At 39.7% G+C, this 23,987-nt stretch overlaps 1 protein-coding gene across 1 annotated transcript; it reads right to left on the bottom strand.

Moving 5' to 3' along the window:
- Positions 1-351: 351 nt before the first annotated feature.
- ahctf1 (AT hook containing transcription factor 1) lies at positions 352-22,483 on the bottom strand. Its single transcript, XM_037690647.1, has 40 exons — positions 22,441-22,483; positions 20,501-20,627; positions 20,053-20,203; positions 19,101-19,203; positions 18,613-18,793; positions 18,046-18,253; positions 17,432-17,548; positions 17,229-17,313; positions 16,967-17,117; positions 16,661-16,793; positions 16,324-16,505; positions 16,116-16,177; positions 15,749-15,877; positions 14,957-15,047; positions 14,652-14,741; positions 12,945-13,085; positions 12,616-12,720; positions 12,244-12,340; positions 11,948-12,071; positions 11,781-11,837; positions 11,523-11,669; positions 10,913-11,103; positions 10,690-10,834; positions 10,433-10,564; positions 10,110-10,257; positions 9,786-9,936; positions 9,581-9,688; positions 9,142-9,286; positions 8,802-9,017; positions 8,048-8,708; positions 7,721-7,900; positions 6,486-6,585; positions 6,083-6,201; positions 5,651-5,946; positions 3,532-5,226; positions 2,931-3,201; positions 1,714-1,872; positions 1,542-1,630; positions 1,276-1,364; positions 352-1,064 (listed from the first exon to the last, which is right to left on the bottom strand). Exons 2-40 carry the CDS (start codon positions 20,619-20,621, stop codon positions 866-868), a joined length of 7,569 nt encoding a protein of 2,522 aa, XP_037546575.1. The 5' UTR covers positions 20,622-20,627; positions 22,441-22,483; the 3' UTR covers positions 352-865.
- Between the last annotated feature and the right edge of the window lie 1,504 nt (positions 22,484-23,987).

The raw sequence follows: 23,987 nt of genomic DNA, 5'->3' as shown, positions 1-23,987 counted from the left end.
AGTCATAAAAATAAGACATTCTACATACATTCATCAAAAAAGTAATCAAATGTTTGTCAGAAATTCAATTAAACACTCCTTTTCACACGTCCCAAATTAAGATGCACATAAACACAGTTCCTCTCCATTTCTATGATGAACCCCATACGAGGACAGCAGAAGCAAATTTCACACAAAATCCTTCAAATCAAATTAACTCTTAAGATTATGGCAAAGGCAATCCAGTAAGATGGTTAAAAGCATTCAGCAGACAATTTAAAATAAACATCATTCTTTCAAATGAATTTATTAACTTTATTTGGAACATAGCAAAGAACTACATACAAATCTAGTAGAAATACATCTCCACTAGTCGGCTGCTTGCTTCTTCCTCACGTAGAAAAAAACAGCCGGCCTTGAAATTTTAAAAGTAATCAACAACATCAAGAACAATCTTAAAGAAAACCTCAGCATGAGGTAAGTTCAGCTCAATCTTTGATGGGAGTCACAAAAAAACTTTTTTTTATCGTTTCTTGTGCCATTCTGTGACCAGATGAAGTGTCATAAAACATCCTACACAAAATGGTCACAAATACAAGATCAAGTAAAATCAATTGAGGGAATTGTAAATTCTAAAAATAAAACCTTCTGCTTTAAGCTGCAGTTCTTGTATTTAGTTCCAAAAATATATTATCCTGCCACCTACACGGCTTCTAATTTAAGCTCAACAGGAACATTGATATATAAATTGCAGCGCTATGAGGGATCTGAAAAAACAAAACCATCATCAGTTCAGTTATCAGTTTTTATTTGACAAAGTTTTGACTGATCTGGTTCAAATCTTCCCCTTCAGGTGGCTAACTCGTTCTAACCGCCACCAACATCCTTACAGCTTTTTTCTCCGGGTGACGGGTTTTCTAAAAACCGTGTCCAGGACGCGTTTGTGTCGAACGTTCCTGCCGGTGGTCGGGGCCTCTCCTTCCATAATCCTCTTCAGAGCTCGTGGGAGCGGATCAACTGGACTGGGCAGAGGAGAGATCAGGTTCGCCTCTGCCACAGGAAGTGGCGCCGAAACAACTTTGGATCTGAAGATTAAGAGGAAAAAATGCTGAGCATCTGGCTCTAGGCAAAGGGCAGCGCTTCCCATTAGGCTGCGGCCTCAGACATCCCGTCTACCCATGTTTGTTTTCTCTTTGGACGGCTGTCTGAAATGTCATTTTGTTGTGTTTTTGTGCAATGACAATAAAGCTGATTCTGATTTAATGCAGGGTGCGTTGTTTTACACAGAAGACCTACTTGGCTGGTCGTTTGCGTGTATTTCTGGTTTTGGAAACACCCGTCGTTTTCTCCATTTCTGTGTAATCCTCTTCTGAAGATATTTTATCCTGAAAAAAGATAAATGTGATTTGATCATGTCTCCTTTGAAGTAAACACTATTCTTTATTTAATTCTTCAGAAAAAATGATGAACCAAATGACAAAGTGCTACACATATAATTTCTGCAGTCGTATTTACGTGAACAAAATTTACTACAGGGTTACTTTACAAACAGAAAATCTTACCTGAGGGTCGACATCTTTCACTCTCGTTCTGCTGCGAGTGACAAGCGTCGCCGACTCCTCACTGGGACCAGGAGACACGACTCTGCTCGCTGAGACACGGGGACAACACCAAGTTATTGACACCAGCTGAGACACACGGAAGAGAAACAACGCTCAATAATGATCAGCTCACCTCTAGTTTGTCGTCGTGAGGGTGAGTAGACGTACGAATGCTCGTCTGGATTAAATTTGTCTTCATCGAGATCAAGAACAGGAAGCTGAGATGAAACCTGCTTCACTGATAATTTTGTACTCGTACGCCTGGTTCTCGACATCTTTGTCGCAACACCACCTGCATTCAAAAGAAAAGACACAATTTATATATACCAGTATATGTTCAATTCAATTCAGTTTATTTATATACAGTAGTGCCAAGTCACAACAAAAGTCATCTCAGGGCACTGAACAGAAACATTCATATATATAAAAAGCCAATTAGTAAATTTATATGTGCGTGTAAAAAGTTTACAAAGACTGAAAATTTAGTCGTGAAAATTAAGACATTGCTTTTGAATTGTGGTCCAGCATATTAAAAAAAACTGACTTAAAAAGATGGTACAGTAGTCCCTCGCTACTTCGTGGTTCGTTTGTCGCGGACTCGCTCTATCACGGTTTTTCAAAATAAGATTGGACATGACACACAACTGATTGATGAATGAGCCGCATGATCGGCATGGAATTTTTATTTAAAATAAATTATTTAAAATTATTTAGCACCTGCTGCACCTTTGTACAGCCCACACTTCAGGATAAACTTCCTGCTGCAGCTGATCTCCATGCAGAGCAGAGAAGTGGGCGTGGCCAAGAGCGCTTGCAGATGGTTGAGAGCAGAGAGCTGAAATCATGACATTCTGTGCTCTTTTAGTGTTTAGAAACATTGTTTAGAATATTGCAAGCATGTGGGAAGGGTTTAAAATGCCTTTATATATATATATTATATATTATATATATATAGTATATATAATATATATATATATATAGTATATATAATATATATATATGCTACAATAAACTACTACTTACTACGTGTGCTACTATTCATACTTCGTGGTTTTTCACTTATCACGGGGCTTCAGGGTACAGATCCCTCACAAAAAACGAGGGACAACTGTACTCTAGACACCCCCCCCCCCCCCGAAAATAATTTGACCAAGGGGGCATGTTAAATAACGGCTATTTTTCTCATTACTTTCATCAGTTTCCAGTTGTTTTGAGGGACAATTTTTCTTTAACAAAGGGTAAAACCAAATTTGTTCATGTCTAAAAATCATCCACATCTTAAACACGTCCTTTAAAATCATGTAGATATGATATAAAAAAGTTATTTTTTTAAGTAGAGCTTTTTCATACCCTCTTGTTTCTCCTTCTCATCCTGGAGCCTCTTGATGAGGGCGTCTGCAACCGGGGTTTCAGAATCCACCTCCAACGGTGAGTCCAGCAGGGGGAGATCTTCTACAGGGTGGTCCCAAAGTTTGCTTCTGGTTGTGCGACGGGAACTTTTCTGACCAGCGTTTTTGTGAAGTTCAGGCTCGGAGAGGTTTTCGATTCCTTTGATTTTTTCTGGGATGGTTTGTTTCGTCTTCCTGTTGCTCTGAGGAAAGGATACAGGAACTATTTTCACCTAGAGATGGTAAATGTTATATGGAATAAGGTGTGAGGCATGCATGACAGTCAGGGAGGAGACGTATAGATGAAAACCTTCATTTTTACGTCTCAACACACATACAACAAAAATGGTTAAATCATGTCATCTGAACACAGATGACATGATTTAAACATTTTTGTTGTTATCTACCTGGATGATTGAGCTTACAAAACACACATATTGGTTAAAATCTGATAATGATCCTGAACAAGGTGATCAATAAACATTATATAACTGATGTTAAACATTCAGGTTTCTGTTATTCCAAACTGAAACTAGTATTAAGTGAAAATATTGAATCCTTACTTGTGGATATAGATTTAGAGTATTCCATCCGGATTGTCGAGAGGCTCTCACAGGTCTTGAAGGTTGCTCCTTTTCATCCTCTTCCTTCTCCTTCATGGAAGGAAGCGCCTCTGATTTAGTCTTTCTGAAGGTGCGTTTCACAGGATGGACAACGGGTTCCTCGGGTTCGTTCTCCTCTTTGAGCGTTTGAAGCGGTGTTGACTCCACTTCACTGCTATTGCCCGTCCTTCGGCTTGATCTCCTGGGAGTGTTTACTTGAGTAATCCTGTGTTTAGAAGGGGTTGGAGTCTTGGAGCTTGTTCTTTGAGCAACCTTTTTATTCTTGACCTCATCCTGTTGGTCCATCTCTTCTTCAGTTTCAACTTCTGGAGCTGCAGACGTCTCCTTGCTGCCATCTTGAAGCCTCTGGCTTGTTCGTGTTGATGTGGCTCTCAGCGAACGTCTAACTGGAGAAACGGTCTTGGAGGTCGAAGCAACTGAGGTATCGCTCGTTGCATCACCCTCACCTTCAGGTGGATCTGGCTGAGTGTTGCGGGTACTTCTTCGAGGTGTTCTGGTTTGGATTTTGTTCTCTTTAACCGGTCTACCTTTTCTTGAGGTTCGAGTGGGTGAGACAGGAACCAGACGGCTTGTTTTTGCATCCCCATCCTCTTCTGGCTCTTCTGCTGCCTCAGGTAATGTAGAGATGAACGTAACAGTCCTTCTCGTCATCCTCCGTGTTGGAGTAGAAGGTGGTTTCTTTTTCTGAGAGGTGGGGGTCTGTAAGACTGACTTTTTGTCTGCATGGCTTTCCGATATCAAAACTTGCTCCACAGGTTTCTCGTCAGCATTTTTCTTCCTCGGTCTTCTCCTGGGTCTTTCTGTATTCTCCTCTGACTTAGCTTTGGGCTCTGCTGAAGTTTCAGGTTCATGTACCTTCCTCTCTATAACGGACTCATTTTCCTCAGACTCTGGGCCGGTATCAACAGGCCCATTTCCCTGAGGTTTCTGCTCTCCTTCAGCAAATACTGATTTACTCTCCTCTTCGATCTCCTCAACAGACTCTGCCTTTGCCACAGAGTTGTTGTCATGTACAGCTGCAGGAAGCTCTACAGCTGTAGATGGCACATAAACTGAAAGAGAAGCAGATTCATGATCTTGAAGCAACACAAACTGTTGACTTTTCTGTTCTCTAGCATCTCCTGCCTCCAGCTTTGTTGCAACGTTTTCAGTTTGTAAGTCAGTTTGAAGCGTTTGTGCTCCCAATCCATCAACATTATTTTCATCCAAGTTCTTCATCTCTTCCTCTTGTGAAGGATCCATGTTATCTGTGTCCAAAGTAATGATGTCAGATTTGTCATTTTCTTCTTGAGGCTGAGAGGAAGGATCAGAAGAGTGTGCATCGTTTTCGATCGGCAGCATTGCCTCTTTAACCTCATACTCATCCATATTCAGCATGAGAGTGAAGCTGCTGTGAGAGTCAGACTGTGGTGGATCTGCCACAGCAGCTGGCTGAAGCTCAGGAAGAGCCACCTGAGCAATGTGAGCCAGGCCATCTTGTCCTTCCACGAGCTCCACAGGCACCAGAAGAGAGGTGGACGGTTTGAGCTCCATGAACGCCGATCCATGTTCTACATTCTCATCTGAATCCATGCCTCCGTCATCCGAACCGAGTCTGACCATCACCACCTCGCCCTCCATGTCGTCCTCCACCATCTGTCAAGAGATAAACACAACTTTTGGACCTTAGTTGCTCAAAATATTCAATGTAAAAACAAAAGAACAGTACCAAATCCTCATTTATAGAAGTTTGATATTTTTTTTTTATTTATTAAAATTTATTCTTATCTACAGTTGATTAAATTACATCAGATAGTATGAACTAGTTTTCCTTAATGAGATAATACATTGTTTTGTTTTTTTTAAATAATTGTAATTGTTTTTTTATTGTTGATCTCAACTTTTCATTTAACCAACTGTTAAAGGTCCATCTAGGGACGGGTGTTGTGAATTAGCTTTGGCTATACACATTGTGATGCAGACATTAGATTATTCTGATCTATGTTTCTTGTATCTTTCCCTATCAAATAAACAATAAATAAATACAACAAGAGTCTACTAGTTAGACGTCCGTTGTTACCTTCATCTCTGCACCAGCTGTGATGATGGAGAACTCTGCAGCCTCCTGCTCCGACAGAGCTGACAGGAAGTGTGTGTGTTCCTGCAGTACAAAATCTGAACTGGGTTGGAGGGGAGGCAGCGTCCCATTACCCTGGACCTCCTCAATGATCTCCACCTCACTACCAGAGTCCTCCTCTTCCTCATCATCTTCCTGATCAGATTCCTCCTCCTCCTCCTCATCATCCTCATCCTCTTCGTCTTCCTCCTCAGATGCAGGACTAGACAACTCCCCACTATCGTTGACACTCACAACCGCTACGAACACAAACAGAAAAATGACAAAGTTTGAAGAAATGTCCACAAACATGAATAGAACTACAGTCTGTGTGTTTGTAGAAATGTCCACAAACATGAATAGAACTACAGTTTGTGTGTTTGTAATCATCCTCACAGTGGGAGTCGGTACCCGCTGGCTCAGAGGACGTCACAGAAGCTGATGCTTTAGTGGCAAACACAGTGGGATCTGCGGCAGCGAGCCGGTCCTCCTCTTCAACCTCTTCTAATGACTCACTGGATGAGAGTGAGAATATACAGTATTTTTAACGTGACAAAAACAATTAATTCAACATCTTTGTAACTAAGATTGCCCCAGACTTGCAGAAATACAATGTCCTGGCAACTCACTGACAAATTAAGTGTTTGCCGAATATGAACTTAAGTGTAAAGATGATTTCTGCTCATGTTAACACATCTACAAGACCTTTAAACGTCAGGTAAACTGTGGCTACAGCTCAAGTGCAAAAAACAGTTTCAGCCGAGTGTCATTTGTTTTGAAAACAGAAAAATGCCCACACCTGCTGAAGGAAGACTGGTTCAGTGATGCATTGTGGATCGCTGAGCGGCTGAGAGACAGATCGTCACCAAACAGGTGCTGCTCGACAAGCTCTGTGAGATCTGAGGTCAAACAAAACAACTTGTTACTTTAACAGTTTTCACCAACAGCACACAGGTTCATTCAACAATTGTGGCAATAACGTATTTTCCGCCGTACACGTATAAGTCGCATAAGGCCATATTTAGCTAATAAAGTGGAAAAATCCATAAATATGTTGCTTCTCCGTATATGTCGCATCTATTATGCATCACCGCTGACCACCCAGAAATGTGGGCCGGTGCTGTGCCAAAAATCAATGGGCTGCCAAATGGTAGGAGAGTGCACGGGAGGACTTTAATAAGAATTTAACAGGATTAACACTTAAAACCAACTATTTGCTCAAAATTATAGTAAAGGTGTGTCTCAGTCTAAATTTTGCTTAATAAATGCACTTTGACGGTCAAATCATTTGTATTTCAAAACCCAATTTGCGTAAGTGGGCATGTGCAGAGGGAAAAGCCGCTGTTCATTTCTTCGAAATTTAACAAGACAAACACCTAAAAACAATTATTTGTTTGCTCGACTTTATAGCAAAGGTGTGTCTCAGTTGAACTTTTACTTAATAAATACACTTTAATTAGTTGCATTTCGCTGGGGCGGTGCAGCAAAATGCAGCTGTTTTGACGGTCGCTCCAAGCAGCGAGCAGAACGAAGGTGGGGGGACTATGGCAAGCCGATTGTGTCATTAATAGCTGGTGAAAATTCTCAGTCATCCAGGACATGGTAAATTTAAAAAAGTTCAAGACAAAAATAATAAAGTATAAAGTATAATGAATAAAGTCTAGCTGTTTTTGTCTTGTCATTATAGCCACTTTTACTTACTACATGATACAACGGCGTGCCTTACTACTCTGCTGCTGTCTAGTGGCTGAAAATGGTACTGTTCATTTTTTTTTCAGTCTGAATGAAAGAAAACGGTCATATCTCTGCCCAAAGTTGGTTAATAAATATGGGGAAAAAAAATCCATAAATATATCGCTTTGGTGTATAAGTCGCAGGGCATGCAAATTATGCAAAAAATTTTTGCGACTTATACAGCAAAAAATACGGTAGTTTCAGTTATTCCAAAGATCTATTTACCGGACAGTACTGTGTACACAAAGTCCATATTAGGAAGTGGTAGTATAATATTAGTTCTTAAAAAAGATTAAAAACCTGTTTCTTGCTCCAGATCCATTTCGTTTGGGGTTTCAGCTTTTTCAGCTGGTTTAGGCTCCTCAATATTCAACTCGGAGGATTCGGTGGCCTCCGGCTGGACATTCAATACTTCGTTTTTCACTGGAAGATCTTTAGATTTGATCTCAGAGTCTGAGCTCTCAGTAACCTGGTTACCATCTGCCAGCATATAAGGTAAATCAAAGTACTAGTTAGAGTATGGCAAAGTAAAGATATTAAAACACCTGTAATTATCATATAAACGTTGTTTCAAGCTTGTACTTCTTTCACATCAGAGAAATATCACAAGTTCAAAAACTGACTCACCTTCATGGTGAAATGGCTCTTCTTGGTCAACAGTTGCTCCATCTTCCTGTTCGTTATTTGATCCAATATTCTGATCTTGCTCCTTTTTAGAATCCACTGCTTTTTCTTCATTGTTAGCCTCCAGATTAGGACCACTCTCCATCAACTCCTCAGACCTCAGGCTGCTTTTCTTACCAACCTCTTCTTCCTTCTCAGCATCCTCTGAAAGAAGCTGAAGGTGTTGTTCAGTGGTTGCATCAGGATTTTCTTCTGATTCTTCCATTTCAGTTACAGGCTTGATGTTCACTGTCACCACATCATCGTCGTCATCATCTGGACCTGTGGGTCCATGCATTCCTATGTGATCTTCTGAGAGAGGGGCATCATAGTACTCTAGAGTAGTGTCTGTTGACCGAACAGATGCCTGGCTGGTGTCAAAGCTCAGACTAACATGAGGCTGTTTTCCATCTGATGGACTTGCTTCTTCAGTCACTTCATTGGTGAAGGATGACTCACTCTCAGAGCATCTATGCTGTGTTGAGGAAACTCCACCTTCTGGAGGCAAGAACTTTCCCTGAGGACGCTGCTCTTCCTCATATGGTTGTGAAGACAAAGTCTTACATGCAACTTTGAATGTTGTGGAGCCTCTGTTCAGCTGGCTAATCTCACTATCTGCTGCCATCTTTAAAAAAAAAAGAGGGCATATTCAGTTATGAATATAAAATCAACCCTACAAAAATAAAACTAAATAATCCCCCAGTGTGCTGGGTCTTACCCCGTTAGTCCACCGCACAGCCTTTTCTGTTTCAGGAGCCTCTGCGTCTTCGATAAAGGTGATCCTGCTCTCTTTGCTGCGAAGTGGGGGGGTGATGGAGCGTCCCGGAGAAGCAGAAGGCGTAGCAACAGGTGTGGGTCTCAGGCTGCTGCGAAGGATGGACTGAGGAGTAAAAGTTGAAAAGACGGGACCAGAAGCAGCCAAGGCTCGAGCTCGCTGAGAGGAGAAACAAGCCCATAAAAATATAACAATGTACCACAACTCTTTCTGTAGATTGAACATTTATATTTTGTTTAAATATTTGGGGAAACATTTTAATAAGTTTATTTTGTGTACTCACTTTGACAACTTGCGGTGTCTGTAGCAAAGTGAGTTCAGGCGCTTTTCTGATGCTTTTTGGAGAAACCCAAGAGCTAGGAGGCCTGGGGGGGCTGAGAAGAGGACGAGGAGTGTGACAGGAGGGATGGACCACCAAATCCATCAGCCTGAGTCACAAGAAAACAGAAGAAAAAGGCAAAGTGTCCATATTTAAAGAGGCTGTTGGAGCAAAACAGTTTGGCAACGGGCAACCGTGATAGATAAATTTACTCAAAAAAGCAAATAACTATGAAAAGATTGTTATAATGTTTCTGTTTAATTTTCATAATCACAAATGGAAATCAAGATTAAAGTACTCAGATTAGAATGAATAATTAACTTGTGGGATGAAACAAAAAGTTAGAGGGTTTATCTAGGATTACAGAGACGCTACACTTTCACTAAAGATCTTCTGAGAGTACCTTGACTTTCGTTTGGACGTCATGCTGATCGGAGTTCCAAGGAAGGGATCAGGTAAAGCCTGGTTGGGGGTCTTAGGACTGGAGGTCTGGACATCAGCTACCCTTGTACTGGGAAAAGTAAAAAAAAAAAAAAAAAAAAAAAGATGTAGAGCAATACTTGGAAAAATATTAATCTCAAGGTGCAGCTGGAGTATTGGATTCTCACGTCTTGGATGGAGAAGAATGTGGTGTAGTTTCTTTCCCCAACCACACCTCCTCAATCTTGGTCAGGACATTGTTGATGAATCCAGCCCTGGACATCACCTTCTCGTTGGCAGGGCGCTTTGTGATGGTCGACAGTGGCTGGGGCCGAGAGACTAAACACAGTGGGGCAGAGTTATTTTTAATTTAAGTCTTGAAGACCTTTGAAGAAACTTAAAACAGATTAATCTGAAATAAACTGAGCAAATTATTTAAGAACCGTGCTGTGAAACTACATTTTCTGTGCTGCACTGTTGCAGATGTCAACGTAAGTTGTGTGGCTCCTTACCCTCTCTATGGACAGTGTGGGGATACTGGTAGGGCTTGGCTCTCTCCATTGCCAGTTTTCTCTGCACTCTGGGCAAAACTTTCCCATACAGATCTAATATAGAGTTTCTGATGCTGAATCGTTCTTTAAGCTTCGGGTCTCGCTCAGTCTAAGAGGAAAAAACAATTTAGTTCTAAACTGAAAAATCTCTACATACATGTTGGAATGTGTATTTAAAGAATACACAACAAAACTGAAGACAATTTACTTGTACGTCTCACTCCGAATTAAAAAAATATTCCTAAATGTCCCGAAAAATTCCGCCTGTTTGTTTTAATGCGTACCACCAGGTTAATTTTGAGGTTCTGGTTGAGCTGCAGAGCGGGAATGTAGTTGGCTTGTTGAAGGTAGTGAACCATTAGAAGTTCTCGATTTTGGAGACCTCCTGTACTTTGAAGAAACTTCTCTAAACAGTCCTGAAATCCAACAAAATCTACAGGTTAGAGCATCAACAAAGACCTATAAAAAGTTTAAACAACAAAAACAATAAAAAGTTTGAGGCAAACATAAAGGTTTAACAGTTTTTGACCTTCCTGTTTACCTGTTCATTGAGGCGCAGGGGAAGTTTGAGCAACTCTTTGATGAGGTCCAGCTCCTGGCAGCTCTCATACAGGAAGCCCAGAAGCTCCACAACATTAAAATGATTAGAGTGCTGCCGAAGTAAGCACCACGCCTCAGTAAGACACCTAGAAGAGTACATTTTGTTTAGCCAAAATAAAATGTTACTGCCGTTTTTACAGAGAAATCTCAACCGTTGAACTCACCTGTTGTGTAGCAGCACAGACAGACAAAGCTTGGCCTGGGAGGTGGAGGTAATTGGGGGCTTTGTAACATGAAAGTACTGAAGTGCCACCGACTGTTGACCCTGGCACATCAGAGCCTGCAGGACACGCTCATGCTGCCACACGAAATAAAACTGAGAAGCAGCCGGATGCAAGAGCAGCTCAAATGAACTCTGATGAGGACACACAGACACACATACACAGGTAAGTGTATTTTAATAAAGTAATTATAAATGATGTGGGTTCAACAATCATAGATCAGCATTAAATGCATGCATGAAGTGACTGGCTTTACAGATTTGGAGAAATGTGGTATAAATAGAAAGCTAATCAAATTAACAGAATGTCTAAGATTTCTAATTAAAGATGTTCTCAGAAAGGTCATGGCAAGAAGCAGGAGATTATGATTGGACAGAAGTTTGTGTAAGTAAACTTCACTAACTCTATAAGAGGAAAAATAAGCTCAATGTAACAAAAAGAGACGCTAAAGTAAAAGGTTTGTCGTTTTGTTGTCACTAAATATATTAAACTGGAGTTTACCGGTTCTATAAGACAAGTGAATGATAGACCTAAGTGTTGTGTCAGTTTTCACCTGATGCTCGTGATGATCCAGCAGCCAGAGGCCTTGCACTAATTTCACTAATCCTGTCGGGATGGCAAAAGCTGTGGGAAAAGACTCCACTGATGCACCGTCTTTATTAGGGAAGGAGTAGATGACATCCAGCAACAGGTAAATCACCTGGAGCCATATGTCAAGGATCCAATAAAAGTTGTATTAATTATGTTAAAATAAAATAAAAATTCTGAGTATGATGGATGCAGCAAACAAGCAGTTCGAGTCAAAGGATACGATTGCATGTTTGGTAGCTTCATCAATATTGTCCAGTAGATAGATGTCAAGCAAAGCCTGCGGATTGCAGATGTACAATTGAAATCGTTCTTTGTGAAACAGCACATAAAATAAACACAACATATTAAAATGGAATACATTTACATTACATAACATGATGTTCTTACATGTAGTGTAGGTGGTGGGTATTGCCCTGTTCCACCCTCGTCCCTTTTCCAAAGGTTTGTCAAGCGTTCACCACAATGACCAACCAAGCTGTCAATCATAAGGCAGTCTGCACACCACTTGCTTCTGAGAAAATGACAGGAAAATATCACGAGATTAACTTCAACAGACATATAAAAGCAAAAAAATTAAAACTACAACAGACAAAACCTAAGATGTGTTTTTGTACTTTTAATATCTTGCATGATCACAACCCAACAAGTAACTCATTTTATCTGTGATTAAATGCTTCACTTACTTGGCCAACCTGGTCAACTCTTCTCTGCGTATGCTGTAATAATTGCTGATGACTGAGTGAACGTAGAAAAGCCTGGAAATCTGGAGAGCATCTTCATCTGGTGGATCAGTGAGAGCGAGAGGAAAACTGAATCAGAGTACTGAGATGATGAAAAAAATTAATACCACCTGCAAAATCACAAGACTTTAATCTATTTTTTCCATTAAGTTTTGTTTTTGAAGTCAGTAAAAGCATAGCGTGTCGAGTTAGCTATAATATTAAATCAATTTCATTTCAATTGCTTCCTCAAAAACTTAATTATTAGTAATATTTTACTAAATATTTTGCTTAGATACTTTTTTTTATCATGGATTGTCTGTGCAAACACTTTACCTGACCCCTCTGGGAGTAAGCCCGTATGGCAGAACCAGAGAACCACCTGGGCGTAAGTGGAAATGAGACTGGACACCATGTTCTTGTTCATCAGACCTGCCAGACCTGCAAACCCAAAACAAATCAAACTGATCAATTATACCTAAAAACCTCTAAACTACAAGACAGCAAATTAAAAGATAACATGTCATTTGGTTTATTTATATAGTTGTAGGGAACTAATTTATTTTCCCAACATTAAAAATTAGAAAATAAATGGCTGCATTAATTTTAATTGAATCGGTCAAATATAATGCTACTTTCGCACCTGTGTGGACATAGTACGGTACCTTTTTGTGTGAGCTCCTGAGCTTCACTGAGCAGACAGTGGAAGATGGCGCTGAGGTTACTGAGGAGCCTCTGACTGTGCTGCAGCAGCTGCAGCGTCTGAGGATCTGTGAAGTTACAGGAGCTGTCAAACAGCGGAGCACCTGGAGATCAAACACACACAGAAACGTGTTAATCATCAAGATGCACTGGTGAAAATTCATTAATATTACCAAGATACTGACAGAGATCATACGTTTTCAATTATACTAGTACTAATAGTCATGGGTCTGGGATTATCACCAAACAGGTTAAGCAAACTTATTTGATCTAATTTAAATAAGATCTGTTCACAGGATGCAGAAAGGTCTGAATAGACATTCAGTTACAGAAAAATATTGAAATGCATAAACATTTACTGAAATTCCAATACAAATTGCTATTTGGTGATAAAAATAAACTTCATGATACTTTAATTGTTTTGTTAAAACTCAGAACTTTGGAGAAGTGGTTCTCTGCAGACCAAAAGTGGGCGTTTCTGGAGAAAAGGCATTTGTAAGGGGCAAACACTGATTGGCTAACTGTATTTGCTGGCTCTTTAGGTAAGTTATGTAATGTATTTTTCAAACTGAAGGTTTCTAAGAAACAGTGTTATATCTGCTGTCAAACACAAGAAGATTCTCTTTAGTCCTTGGGGTGTAGGCTGCACCTGACACAGGTTGGCTTGAGTGTGGTCTGGGTACAATGAAATATGAAGCATCTGAAGCGAAACCTGCTCCTATTTGTCAAAAAGTCTGGTCTCAATTAAATATCATGAGTCCTGTAACAGATAATGGCCCAAAACAAAACCTAAAAACAAAATTTGCTCTTTAGAAGTTCTTCTATGAGATCTAATCTATGAAAGGAGCTGAAACATGGAGTAGGATTGACCCTTAATCTGAGACAGCTGAGGAATTTAACCAGTAAGCAGAAATACCTGCTCCAGTTGCAGAAATCTTACAGAAACTGACAATCACTCATCTGCAGTGACTGCTTTAAAAGTTGAACAAGAAAATGTGAAGTTAAAGGAAACATCCTTTGTCCCAAAGCCAGTTTAAGTATTAATATTATTTTGGTTACTTTATTTTTCTTTCTTTATGAATTGATTGTAACTATTTTCGCATTATTGAACAACCAAAACAGATTTTGTTTTTTAATGTAATAGCTAGGTAGTAAAAAGCAAACATTTAGCCCTCCCCACTACCCATTTATGTTGCTCTTATTTTGAAATGTAACTGGAAGTTCTGTGTTAAGAGAGGCGGAAAGAGAAGTTATGGAGACGCCGCTAGCTAATGTCAAACCGAGACACCGCTAATGTCGAACTGAGACGCCGCCAATGTTGAACCTGAGACGCCGCTAATGTCGAACCGGTTAACACCATAGACATAACATGCCTGTGGTTAACACAAACAGCTTGTTTTTTTATTGTTCAGCCTTTTTTTTTTTTTGGTGCAATCAGATGTGGCCCTCCAGACACGCCAATTTTTCTATCGTCCAATCAGATGTGGCCATCCGCACACACATTTTTCTATCGTCCAATCAGATGTGGCCCCCGGATATGCCTCGTCCAATCAAATGTGGCCCCCCAGATACGCCTTCTGAATTTGTCTGCAGAAATACCTACTTGGCGCTTTGGGCTCCAGCACAGTCAAATAAACTTTTTAACTAAAAAAACTAAATAAAAAACATACAGATGCCATCTAGTTCCTCCTTGGTCTGGACTACTTTGTTCCAAGCCCAATCCAGGATGTATCGCAGGTTCAGTGCAGAACCTGGTTGTTCTGTTGAAGAAAAACAGAAAGAGTTGACAACAATGTGATTTTGGAATAAAAACAGAAAAGCTACAGATTTAGAGGTTTGTGCACAAAAATACATTCAGGTTTACATTCAGTTCTGAATTAGAAATTTTATTTTCCACCACATAAATTTGAACAAATGGGCAACAAGTTTGTTTAATAAATTAATTTAAAATGAGTTACAAGTTTGGCCCGTTTACCTTCTGCAGTCCACTGTTTGATACAACCAGTGATCAAACCCAAAGAACTGGTCTCAACGGCTGTTGACAAGATGGCGTCAAGCTGCTCCTCCTAAAGTCCAAGAAAACATTGCATTAAAATGTAAAAACTATTAAAAAAAATAAAAAATGTCTATGCCTTATGACAAATTTAATTTTTCGCAATGAATCTACATTTTCTAAATTATTTAAAACACCCTCAAACTACAGTAGCGGCTAAAACTAACAAAAGATTTTAGATAATTTGTTGAGTTTCTATAGAATCCTAGAAGTTCAATAAGGCAGACTGCAAAGGATTTAAATAAAAGTAGCCTTTTTTTTTTTTAAATCATAGAAACAGTTTCAAATTTTTGAACATTTCCTGTATTGATGAAAACATTAATGAAATTTAATTTAAATTATTGTCAATAATTTAGCTTAAAGCTGTTAGAATGGCAATCAGTGAGTCAGAGAAAGTGAAGTCTACTTGAAGTAAATGGAACTGTACTTATATAGCACTTTTCTATCTAATCAAGATACTCAAAGCACTTTACATTACAATCTGTGTCCTCATTTACCCATTCATACAGCACTTTACTAGATCTATACAAAGAATAATCAGAGCTTTATCACATTCATACACCGATGGGACACACATCGGAGCCAGTGAGGGGTTCAGTGTCTTGCCCAGGGACACTTCGGCATGTGACTGCTGGTGGAATCGAACCCCAAACTCTTGCATTGGAGGACGACTGCTCTAACCACTCAGTCACAGCTGCCCGACATGTGCAGTACCTGTGAGAGGCTGGACGCCTGAGTGTCACTCAGGCGGGAGGAGAGGAGGCCAGACATGAGGCAGTGGGAGTAGCTAGTGGAGATGATGTCACTGGAACAAGGAGCGGCTTTCTTCAAAAACCTTAAGGTCTGGTTGTAATGACAAAGATAAAATCCTTGTAATTAAATTTACTTAAACTGCTTCAAGATCCAATCTGAATAACTGGACTGAATTAGTAAACATATCATTGTACACGTACTTCAAAACAAGAACACAAAAGATGTGATCTGTGTGTTTAAACAGCTAACACACAAGCAGTAGAATAATATACTGTCTAAACTGACAGGTTGTTATAATGAATAAATTACAAAGAATGTTCATACTTGCCTCTTTTTGATGGCCAGAGCAGGTTAAATGCACAACTCCAGAGTTGAGCAAGCAGGTAGCATCTGAACCATAAAACACATTTCACCTTATTAGTAATTTTATAACCAACTATACAATAAAAAAGCACAAAAAATTAACCTTTAAGACAACTCAGTTACTATCATCACTCCAAAATAAAACGTTTTAGGTGCACATTGTGTAAACCTACCAAAGTTATAAGTGGTTGGATTAAAGTACTGTTCTGGGGGAGGACAGGTGAAGGGCAGACCTCTGCTCAGGCTGCACTCGTGTACAACCACGTCGAGGAGGGTGTGGGGAGAAACCATCTGCACTACTGGTTCCAGAGACCAAACAGCCAAGTAGGGACAATTCTGCAGAGACTCTCCAGTTCTGGCCAAAAAGAGAATAAGTCATTTCAAAGTGCAACACAAGAGCACTGGAGTTTCTAAAACACAAATAAATATCATTACCAACAACTAATCAGCTTTGGACACATTTACAATTCATCTTTTCGAACACCAAAATAAAATCCAACTTCACTGTACCTTAAAGAATCTGGCATTTGTGCATGGTACCAACGGTTGATGTCAAAAACTCCAATGTATGTAGAAGGAGTTCCCTGACCATAAGCCTTGACTTGCCAGCTGAAGATAGATAAGCTGGTGTCGGGTGATGCAACTGGAAAGATAATGGAAGAAAAGTGAGTGGTGGTGGAACTGGAAAAGCTTGTTAAACAATAGAGCATCATTTTGGTAAAAAAAAAAAAAAGGGGGCGACACTAGTTATCCATCACTAGAAATGCATCTTGTCATTTATTCCCCTTCTACAAAAACCATGAGGTGGTGTCTAACCTTCATTCATATTGTCATCCCTGTCTGGATGGGGTTTTAATTTCTCGATGGTCTGGCAGCTGAGCAGACGTGTGTTTGTGGTCTGGGCTCTGAGAGGGAACGCTGTGCCACTTAAATCCTGGCTGTAACGTTCCTCACAGTACTCTAGACCCTTTGTAAGAGCAGAGCAGAATATAACAAGTAAACAAACTGTATTAACTGAGATGTAAAAGATCCAAATGTACAAACAAAATAAACAGCAGCTGCTACAAATAGAACAGACCTCGTAGAGGATTTTCCCAGAAGCCAGACATTTCCTTTCACTGAAGGCCAGCTGAAGCAGGTGAAGGCTGACCGAATCACCTTCACTGTGAGGAAGCAAAAAGACGCAAAGTTAAAATTATTTATAGACATAAAATAAAAACACTCGCACTCGTTTAGACTAAAAGTAGAATGCTGATAAGCGAAGTTACAGGTGAGACTTACAGGTCCTGAGAGGACTGAACAGCCCAGAGGTAGCAGCAGTTCCTGGGGTCGTTCTCTGGCTCCTGGAAGGTGAAGGCGTGCACAGGCACTCTGCCACCCTCCAACTGAGAATTGTATCTAAAAATTAATAAAAAAACAAATAAAAACTTTGTTTTATCAAGCATTGTTTGCCTTTAATATCTTTACTATAGTTTTCTGTGACCTTGTATTTTTCTTTCATCAAGTATTCCTGTTCTCTACCCACACCTACAGTTCTGCAAATAACGCCAGCCTTGTTAGATAAAACACCTAAAAAATCAGCACTATGTAAAAAATGGGGAAAAAAATAAAAAAAACTAAGCTGCGTTGATATAAACTAGTCCAGAATATCTGGAGTAAAATTGATAAAATTGGTGAGGGAAAAAAGTGGCCTTTATTGATTTAGAGTTGATGCACAGCTGTTTATTCTCTCTGCAAACTGTTACATTACGACTTTTTTATGGTTTGGTGTTTTATAAACTTAATTCAGAGTGACGGTGTGAAAAATAAGTAAGAAAAATGCACCCAAGCCATATAACAAAATAAATACTTAAGCTTTTATCCCTTAATTTCCTCAACAACAAAAAAACCCTCACTCTTTCTTCAGAGTTTTCATGTTCCACAGTTGTAAATATCCATTTGAAAATCCGACGGCCAGCTGGTTGGTTCTGGAGATGTACTGTAGAGCTGTGACACCGGTCCCGCTGGGTCCATGCACCTGGAGGCAAAGATGTCTGCCTTGTCTGGTGCTACTCTCTCTCAGCCTGGGGATGTCTGCAGGAGTTTTAGTCACCACCTGCAGGTCTGCAAACATGAGCAAATGCATTTCAGAATAAAACACAGCAACGTAACTATATAGCTCCTATAGAAAAGAACAAGAAACCTCATCTTTGACAACATAATTTGTGCTCATACTTGATCAATATTACACAACCGTGAGTGACAAACTATAGCAGACCTTGCACTAACTTCTATCTCATGTGATTTGAATGTGAGTAACACATCACACCGGTGTCACATTTTCTCCAAAATAAAACAGATGCATAAAAAAGGATTCATGGTTAAAACGATAAAACAGTTCGTAAGAGACAAGCGACAAAAATAATACAGAACAGAATGCAAAAACACAAAATCCCACAATAAGTATTATAGCTGCTTCTTACCTGAAGCCTCCTGTTCACTTTGGCTACAGGGCAGATGATCCAGGCAGAGGTCCACAAGCAGAACATGACCAAGATCCGTTACCACTGCAGCAACACCAAAGAACCAGCGCAAACTCTGGTGGAGGTGCTGAGTAGACGTGCTCGCTCCACCATAACTCACTAGTGGCTCAATAGCTGTGATCTAGACGACAATCAAAATAAAAAATGTATTTAAAAAAACAGACTCAGGATTTTGAAAGTTAGAGCCCTTGGTAGAAATTACATCTTATCTTTTGTATGCCAGTTTGAGACTTATTTAATGAAATGTAAGTAAATGTATAGAGACAAAGATTGTTGTGCCACTGTTTTGTTATTTATTTACTAACACTTTGTCTAAACGCCTACATGAAAAGAAATTAATGTAATACAAACGTGAAAATAAACAAAACTACAACAATGCAAAAACTTTTTTTTGCTCGTTGTATCCAAGGAAAACAAAATGTACTCACCCTGCCTGGTATAAAAACAGCTTTTACCACCTTTGACAGTCCCAGGTCATAAAGACACAACACACTGCCTTCTGGTTCTTCCAAACCAACCAACAACCCAGACCTAAAAATAAATAAATAATAACGTCATATTCTCAAAGTTTCTGACAGCTATAGTGTGACAATAGCGCAGAGCTAAGACGAACTGTACAAATAATTGTTCATCGCTTTGATAAATGAACTCTTTAATTTAATCTGCATTTAATTTTTTATTATTTCATGATAAGGTATATATCCCTTTGTGGTTTGGGTAAATCTGTATGAACAGCTTTATTGGTGGTACCCTCTTTGGGTGATAAACTAAAACATTGAAGACTTGGTGCCAGTTTGGTAAAGTCTGCTTGTTATCAGTGCTTTTGGGCTGATGGTTTAAAAATCTGTACTATTACTTTTTACAATGACTCTGCTGTCAGTGAAATACTACAAGGATCAGATGCGTCTACTCTCATCATCATAGTGCACTGTAAAATCTATTAGACCCTCGATTCTGTAGATGTTTAGTCATCCAGAGCGTGATGCATTTTAAACACATTAAACGCAGTTAGTGTTTCATCCAGGAAGAAACATTTAATTTACATATTTTAGAACAGTTTTACACTGTATTATTACTACTTTAAAATTACTGTATTGATAGCTTTTCACCACTGAATGCTCCAAGAATGACTAAATAAATTAAATTTATGTACAAGGACAACGACAATGTGAAAGCCTAAGTGTCTTAACGATCTCCTACAAAATGTGTCACAAGACAGGTTTACACGTAATAGTGAATGGATCACACTTGAGATTGCTGCAATCTCCGCCCTGATCCCTTAGTATCAGTAACTGTTGGAAACTGCGCTTTCAAATAAAAAAATAAAAAAAACAATATCCAAAGAATGAAAAAACAGAGAGGGTGAAACTGAGTCCAGACCGTTTGAGCCAGCTGAAGTCTCGGGCAGCAAGGACCCTGGGTGGGTGTTCTCCTCCACTGCTAAAGCAGTATGCAGACAGTCGAATTCCAGTGACTGCGTGGACAATCTCCAGATGGGGTCCACAGGCCAGCCAGGCCAACTCGCTGCAACCTTGTGGTGCACACAAAGAAACTAATTAAAAGATATTATTAAACTAAGGCCATGCAGTCATGTGTAGTTTAAAATTAAGCCAATGCATGTGGTGAAATAATCACAAATATAATCCATAAAAACCTTGATGTTACTCTTTAAATTATCCGCAAGCATCTACACAACACTGACAATTTAAATAATTAAACACATTCCTGTACTTCAAATATGGAAAAAGATAGAATTTGATCCAAGTAATTTTTCGCACCCGGTCCTATTAAATATATGCATATTGAATAACAAAGTAAAAGTACTTACCAAGAGCGAATCTGCCCTGAAGAACAACGTCCAGGCTGATCTCATCCTCTCCCAGAGCATCTAGAGTGACCCCTGAGAAGGGCAGCAAGCTGCTGGTGGCTTGGGCAGTCAGGTTATGCATTGTTCACTGAGTAAATAAAAACAGGAAACAAGCATGTTACTTAAATCTTTCTATTTTATTTTTTATAAAATTACGTTCTCACAAAACCCAAACACATAAATCTGTTAAAATCTGGAAGACAGTAAAGCTGTGTTCAGCTGAATGTCAGCAAATGAAGGAGCTCCTTTCACAAACAACAGCTGTGCTCGTGGCTGTGAGCAACCAGGCCCAGTTTCTAACCCAGTTATTAGCCCTTTAACAACTGAGCCTGAAACTGGGCTTGCTTTCTCATCAGCACTGCATGTTGCTGCACATCTGTCAGCACATGTGAGCTCTCAGAGCAACGTCTGACAAAACGCCATTGTTAGTTATTGATCGGAAAACTATGAAATGGCACCCCCCCCACCAAAAAAAAAAAAAACTCCCTTTCTGAGTGAAACCTCTAATGCACCTGAACAAGTCTTTACTAACCCTCTTATTTATTTACAATTTTACTTGAAAGAACTTTAGTCTGCTTAGTTATTTTAAAAACTTCTCTCAACCAGCAATTTTTCAGGTTTTCCTCAGTTTTATTAGAACACTAGCTACTTGTTATTTCAGCCTTTAAAGTAAAACACTGTGCTTATTGCAACATAATGTGCAGTGTCCATGAAATAAAAAGATAAAAACTGAAAATGACAATGTCAAATGTCCAGACATTTGACTAATCACTGCCCCCTGTGGCCAGCAGAGGCATTACAACAGCTTCAATCAAACTCCCGCGCAACGTGCCTGCTGGCACTGAGTCGAGACATGTGGGCCTAAAACGAATTCTAAAAAGAATCAAAACAATGTCAGTCCATGAGTTTAACCTGGACATGACGCATTCAGAGCGTTAAATGTGCGGACATGAGCGAGCAAACAAACAAAATAAAAAAACATTGCAAAGTTAGTGAACCATCTTTTAACACCACATCTTCTCGGAATACATCACAAGACAAGGCAGGGAAAAAAAAACGTCTAGAAGCAAACATAAAAAAAAAAGACTTTGGACAATATTTAAATTTTACTGAAAGTCATCTAAAACACGCCGTTTGTTCTTAGACGCCTTAGAATAACGAACCGCATTTCACCGCTAAGCTAACTCACTATTAACCGTCACTTTTAGCTATAATTTAATTAGTACAGCTGAAATGTGACCCACGCTAACCGCACCTTGAACTATAGTCGCGTTATTTAAGATTAAAACATGTTTGTGACAGTCCGCACTCTTCAAACAGCAGCATTAGCATTAACTGTTAGCACGCAAGGTCACGAAGGATTATTTATGTATTTACGCCGTTAAATTTAAGTGAAATAACCTAAAATCAACTAAAAAACTTGTACTTTATTCAGATGTTTTAAAATTTTAAGATAGATTTATGCAACGAGAAGTAAACAACGGCGCATACAGGCGAAGTTATTAACTACTTTCAAAAGCGACGTCAGGCTAAGCTTGTGGTTGCTAACGCTAAGTTTGAAACAGAAAACACGAATCTTACTAACGTTAGTTGTTGTTCGTTTTTGTCAGCCAGCCATTAGAGACATTGTATCAGCATTGAGACCTTACTGTAAGTGAGGTGCCATCGGCAATCGTACTTTTACACGATTTAAGACAAATATTAATTCTGGTGCTAGCTAGGACAACTCGAACGTCAGGCTAGAGCTCGTAGCTTCCGCTTTGGTGACAAAGTCAGCCTGAGTAGGAACCAAGTGACGTTTTTAATCTTTCTCGTGTGTTTCATCCAGTACAAGCCTAGTGCTGACTAGTTTAGCCGTGAACTGCGCTGAAACGTGATGCAACGTGCTGCTGTCAACGTACCTGTCCAACTAGGCTTCAGCCACTGTCGCTTTGGTTTTCCTGAAGAATCTCTCCTTCCTCTGTCATAATCCAATCCTGTTCAGATTACATCACATGCGAAGAGCCCTCGAGAGATTTCAGGGCACGGTGAAGAACGAAAAGCTCTTTTTTGAGTTTAGGTTTTCACAACACGAAGCGCCATTTTCACGGTGGAAAGCGTTTCCTGAATTCCTGCAAACCAGACGCAGCGCAAGCTCACTGTTGCCCTCTCCCGGTCGGGAGAAGAACCTGCTGGAATTTTTACATTTTGATTGAGTTTTAAGACTTGGAAAAAAAAAAAAAGTTTCTAGTATTTAGGTAAGACTTCACTCAATAAACTATTCATGGATTATTTATACAGTACTACTTAATGATCAAGTTTTAAATACTTTTTTAGCAGTTTTCATTGACACAAACTCACCAAACCTGCAAATCTATTTTGTTGTTGTTGTTGCTCAAATAATCCGACTAATAATACTTTTTTCTTAACTTGTTATTCTCATTTATTAACGTTTCTGGAAAATATATTTAATTCTCATGATGAAGAAACGGTTATTTAGGTAAACAGAGCAGATTGAAATTAGTGTAAAATTACCATTTGGGATTAAGGTCAGGCAGCACGGTGGTACAACGGGTAGAGCTGCCGCTCCTCAGTGGGAAGGTTGCCGGTTCAAATCCCAGTCTGGGGGTCTTTCTGTGTGGAGTTTGCATGTTCTCTCTGTGCATGCGTGCGTTTTCTCCGGGTACTCCGGTTTCCTCCCACAGACCAAAACTATGCATGTTAGGCTGATTGGTAACTCTAAATTGTCCCTAGGTGTGAGTGAGAGAGTGAATGGCTGCTTGTCTCGTTTGTCTCTATGTGGCCCTGTGGTGGACTGGAGACCTGTCCAGAGTGTACCCCGTCCCTCGCACAGTGATCGCTGGACATGGGCACCGGCGATTCCCGTGAAAATGGAAGAAGCGGGTAAAAGATAATGGATGGAATTAGATCACCATTGTCCTTTGAACCTAATAAACAGTGACTGCTTATTAATAGTTATTTACAAGTTTATGTTCCATTCCCCAGTTTAATCATGGCATGTTGGCTGTAGGTTTGAGATTTAAAAACACAAGCAGCCAAAATGAGCTTTCTCTGAAGTGGAGCTCCTGTCTTGCCCAGGGACACTTCGGCATGTGACTGCTGGTGGATTCGAACCCCCAACTCTTTCATTGTAGGACAACTGCTCTAACCACTCAGCCACAGCCGCCTCCATGGAGCGACCTATAAGAGTAGGAGTACGCAGGTAGACTACGTAGAAACTGGTAGGATAATTTAATTATCCTGATAATAGCTCATTAAATAAATATGCCACACAGGAACAAGTAGATATTTATCTTTAATCTTGCAAGATGGAACAGAGTTGAAATAACAAGCATCAAGATGTTTACATGGTGCTTCGCCTCCAAGTCGGCTCATAAAGAAGTGTCTTCATCTCAGACAGAGGTGAGGTCAGACCTGCTCGCCAGCTTAGGGCCTTGAGTTTCTCAGG

The sequence above is a fragment of the Nematolebias whitei genome, chromosome 2 (genome assembly GCF_014905685.2).
Source record: "Nematolebias whitei isolate Nwh7 chromosome 2, NemWhi1, whole genome shotgun sequence".
NCBI classification, from domain to species: Eukaryota; Metazoa; Chordata; class Actinopteri; order Cyprinodontiformes; family Rivulidae; genus Nematolebias; species Nematolebias whitei.
Note: the sequence above shows the minus strand (reverse complement) of the source record. Positions and strands in the feature narration are given on the sequence as shown.

Coding starts and splice junctions, on each gene's coding strand:
- ahctf1 (XM_037690647.1), bottom strand. CDS start 20,621: ATGCATAACCTGACTGCCCAAGCCACCAGCAGCTTGCTGCCCTTCTCA. Junction 11,104..11,522: donor TGGATCATCACGAGCATCAG/GTGAAAACTGAC, acceptor TGTCCTCATCAG/AGTTCATTTGAGCTGCTCTT. Junction 7,901..8,047: donor AGAGCCATTTCACCATGAAG/GTGAGTCAGTTT, acceptor ATATGCTGGCAG/ATGGTAACCAGGTTACTGAG.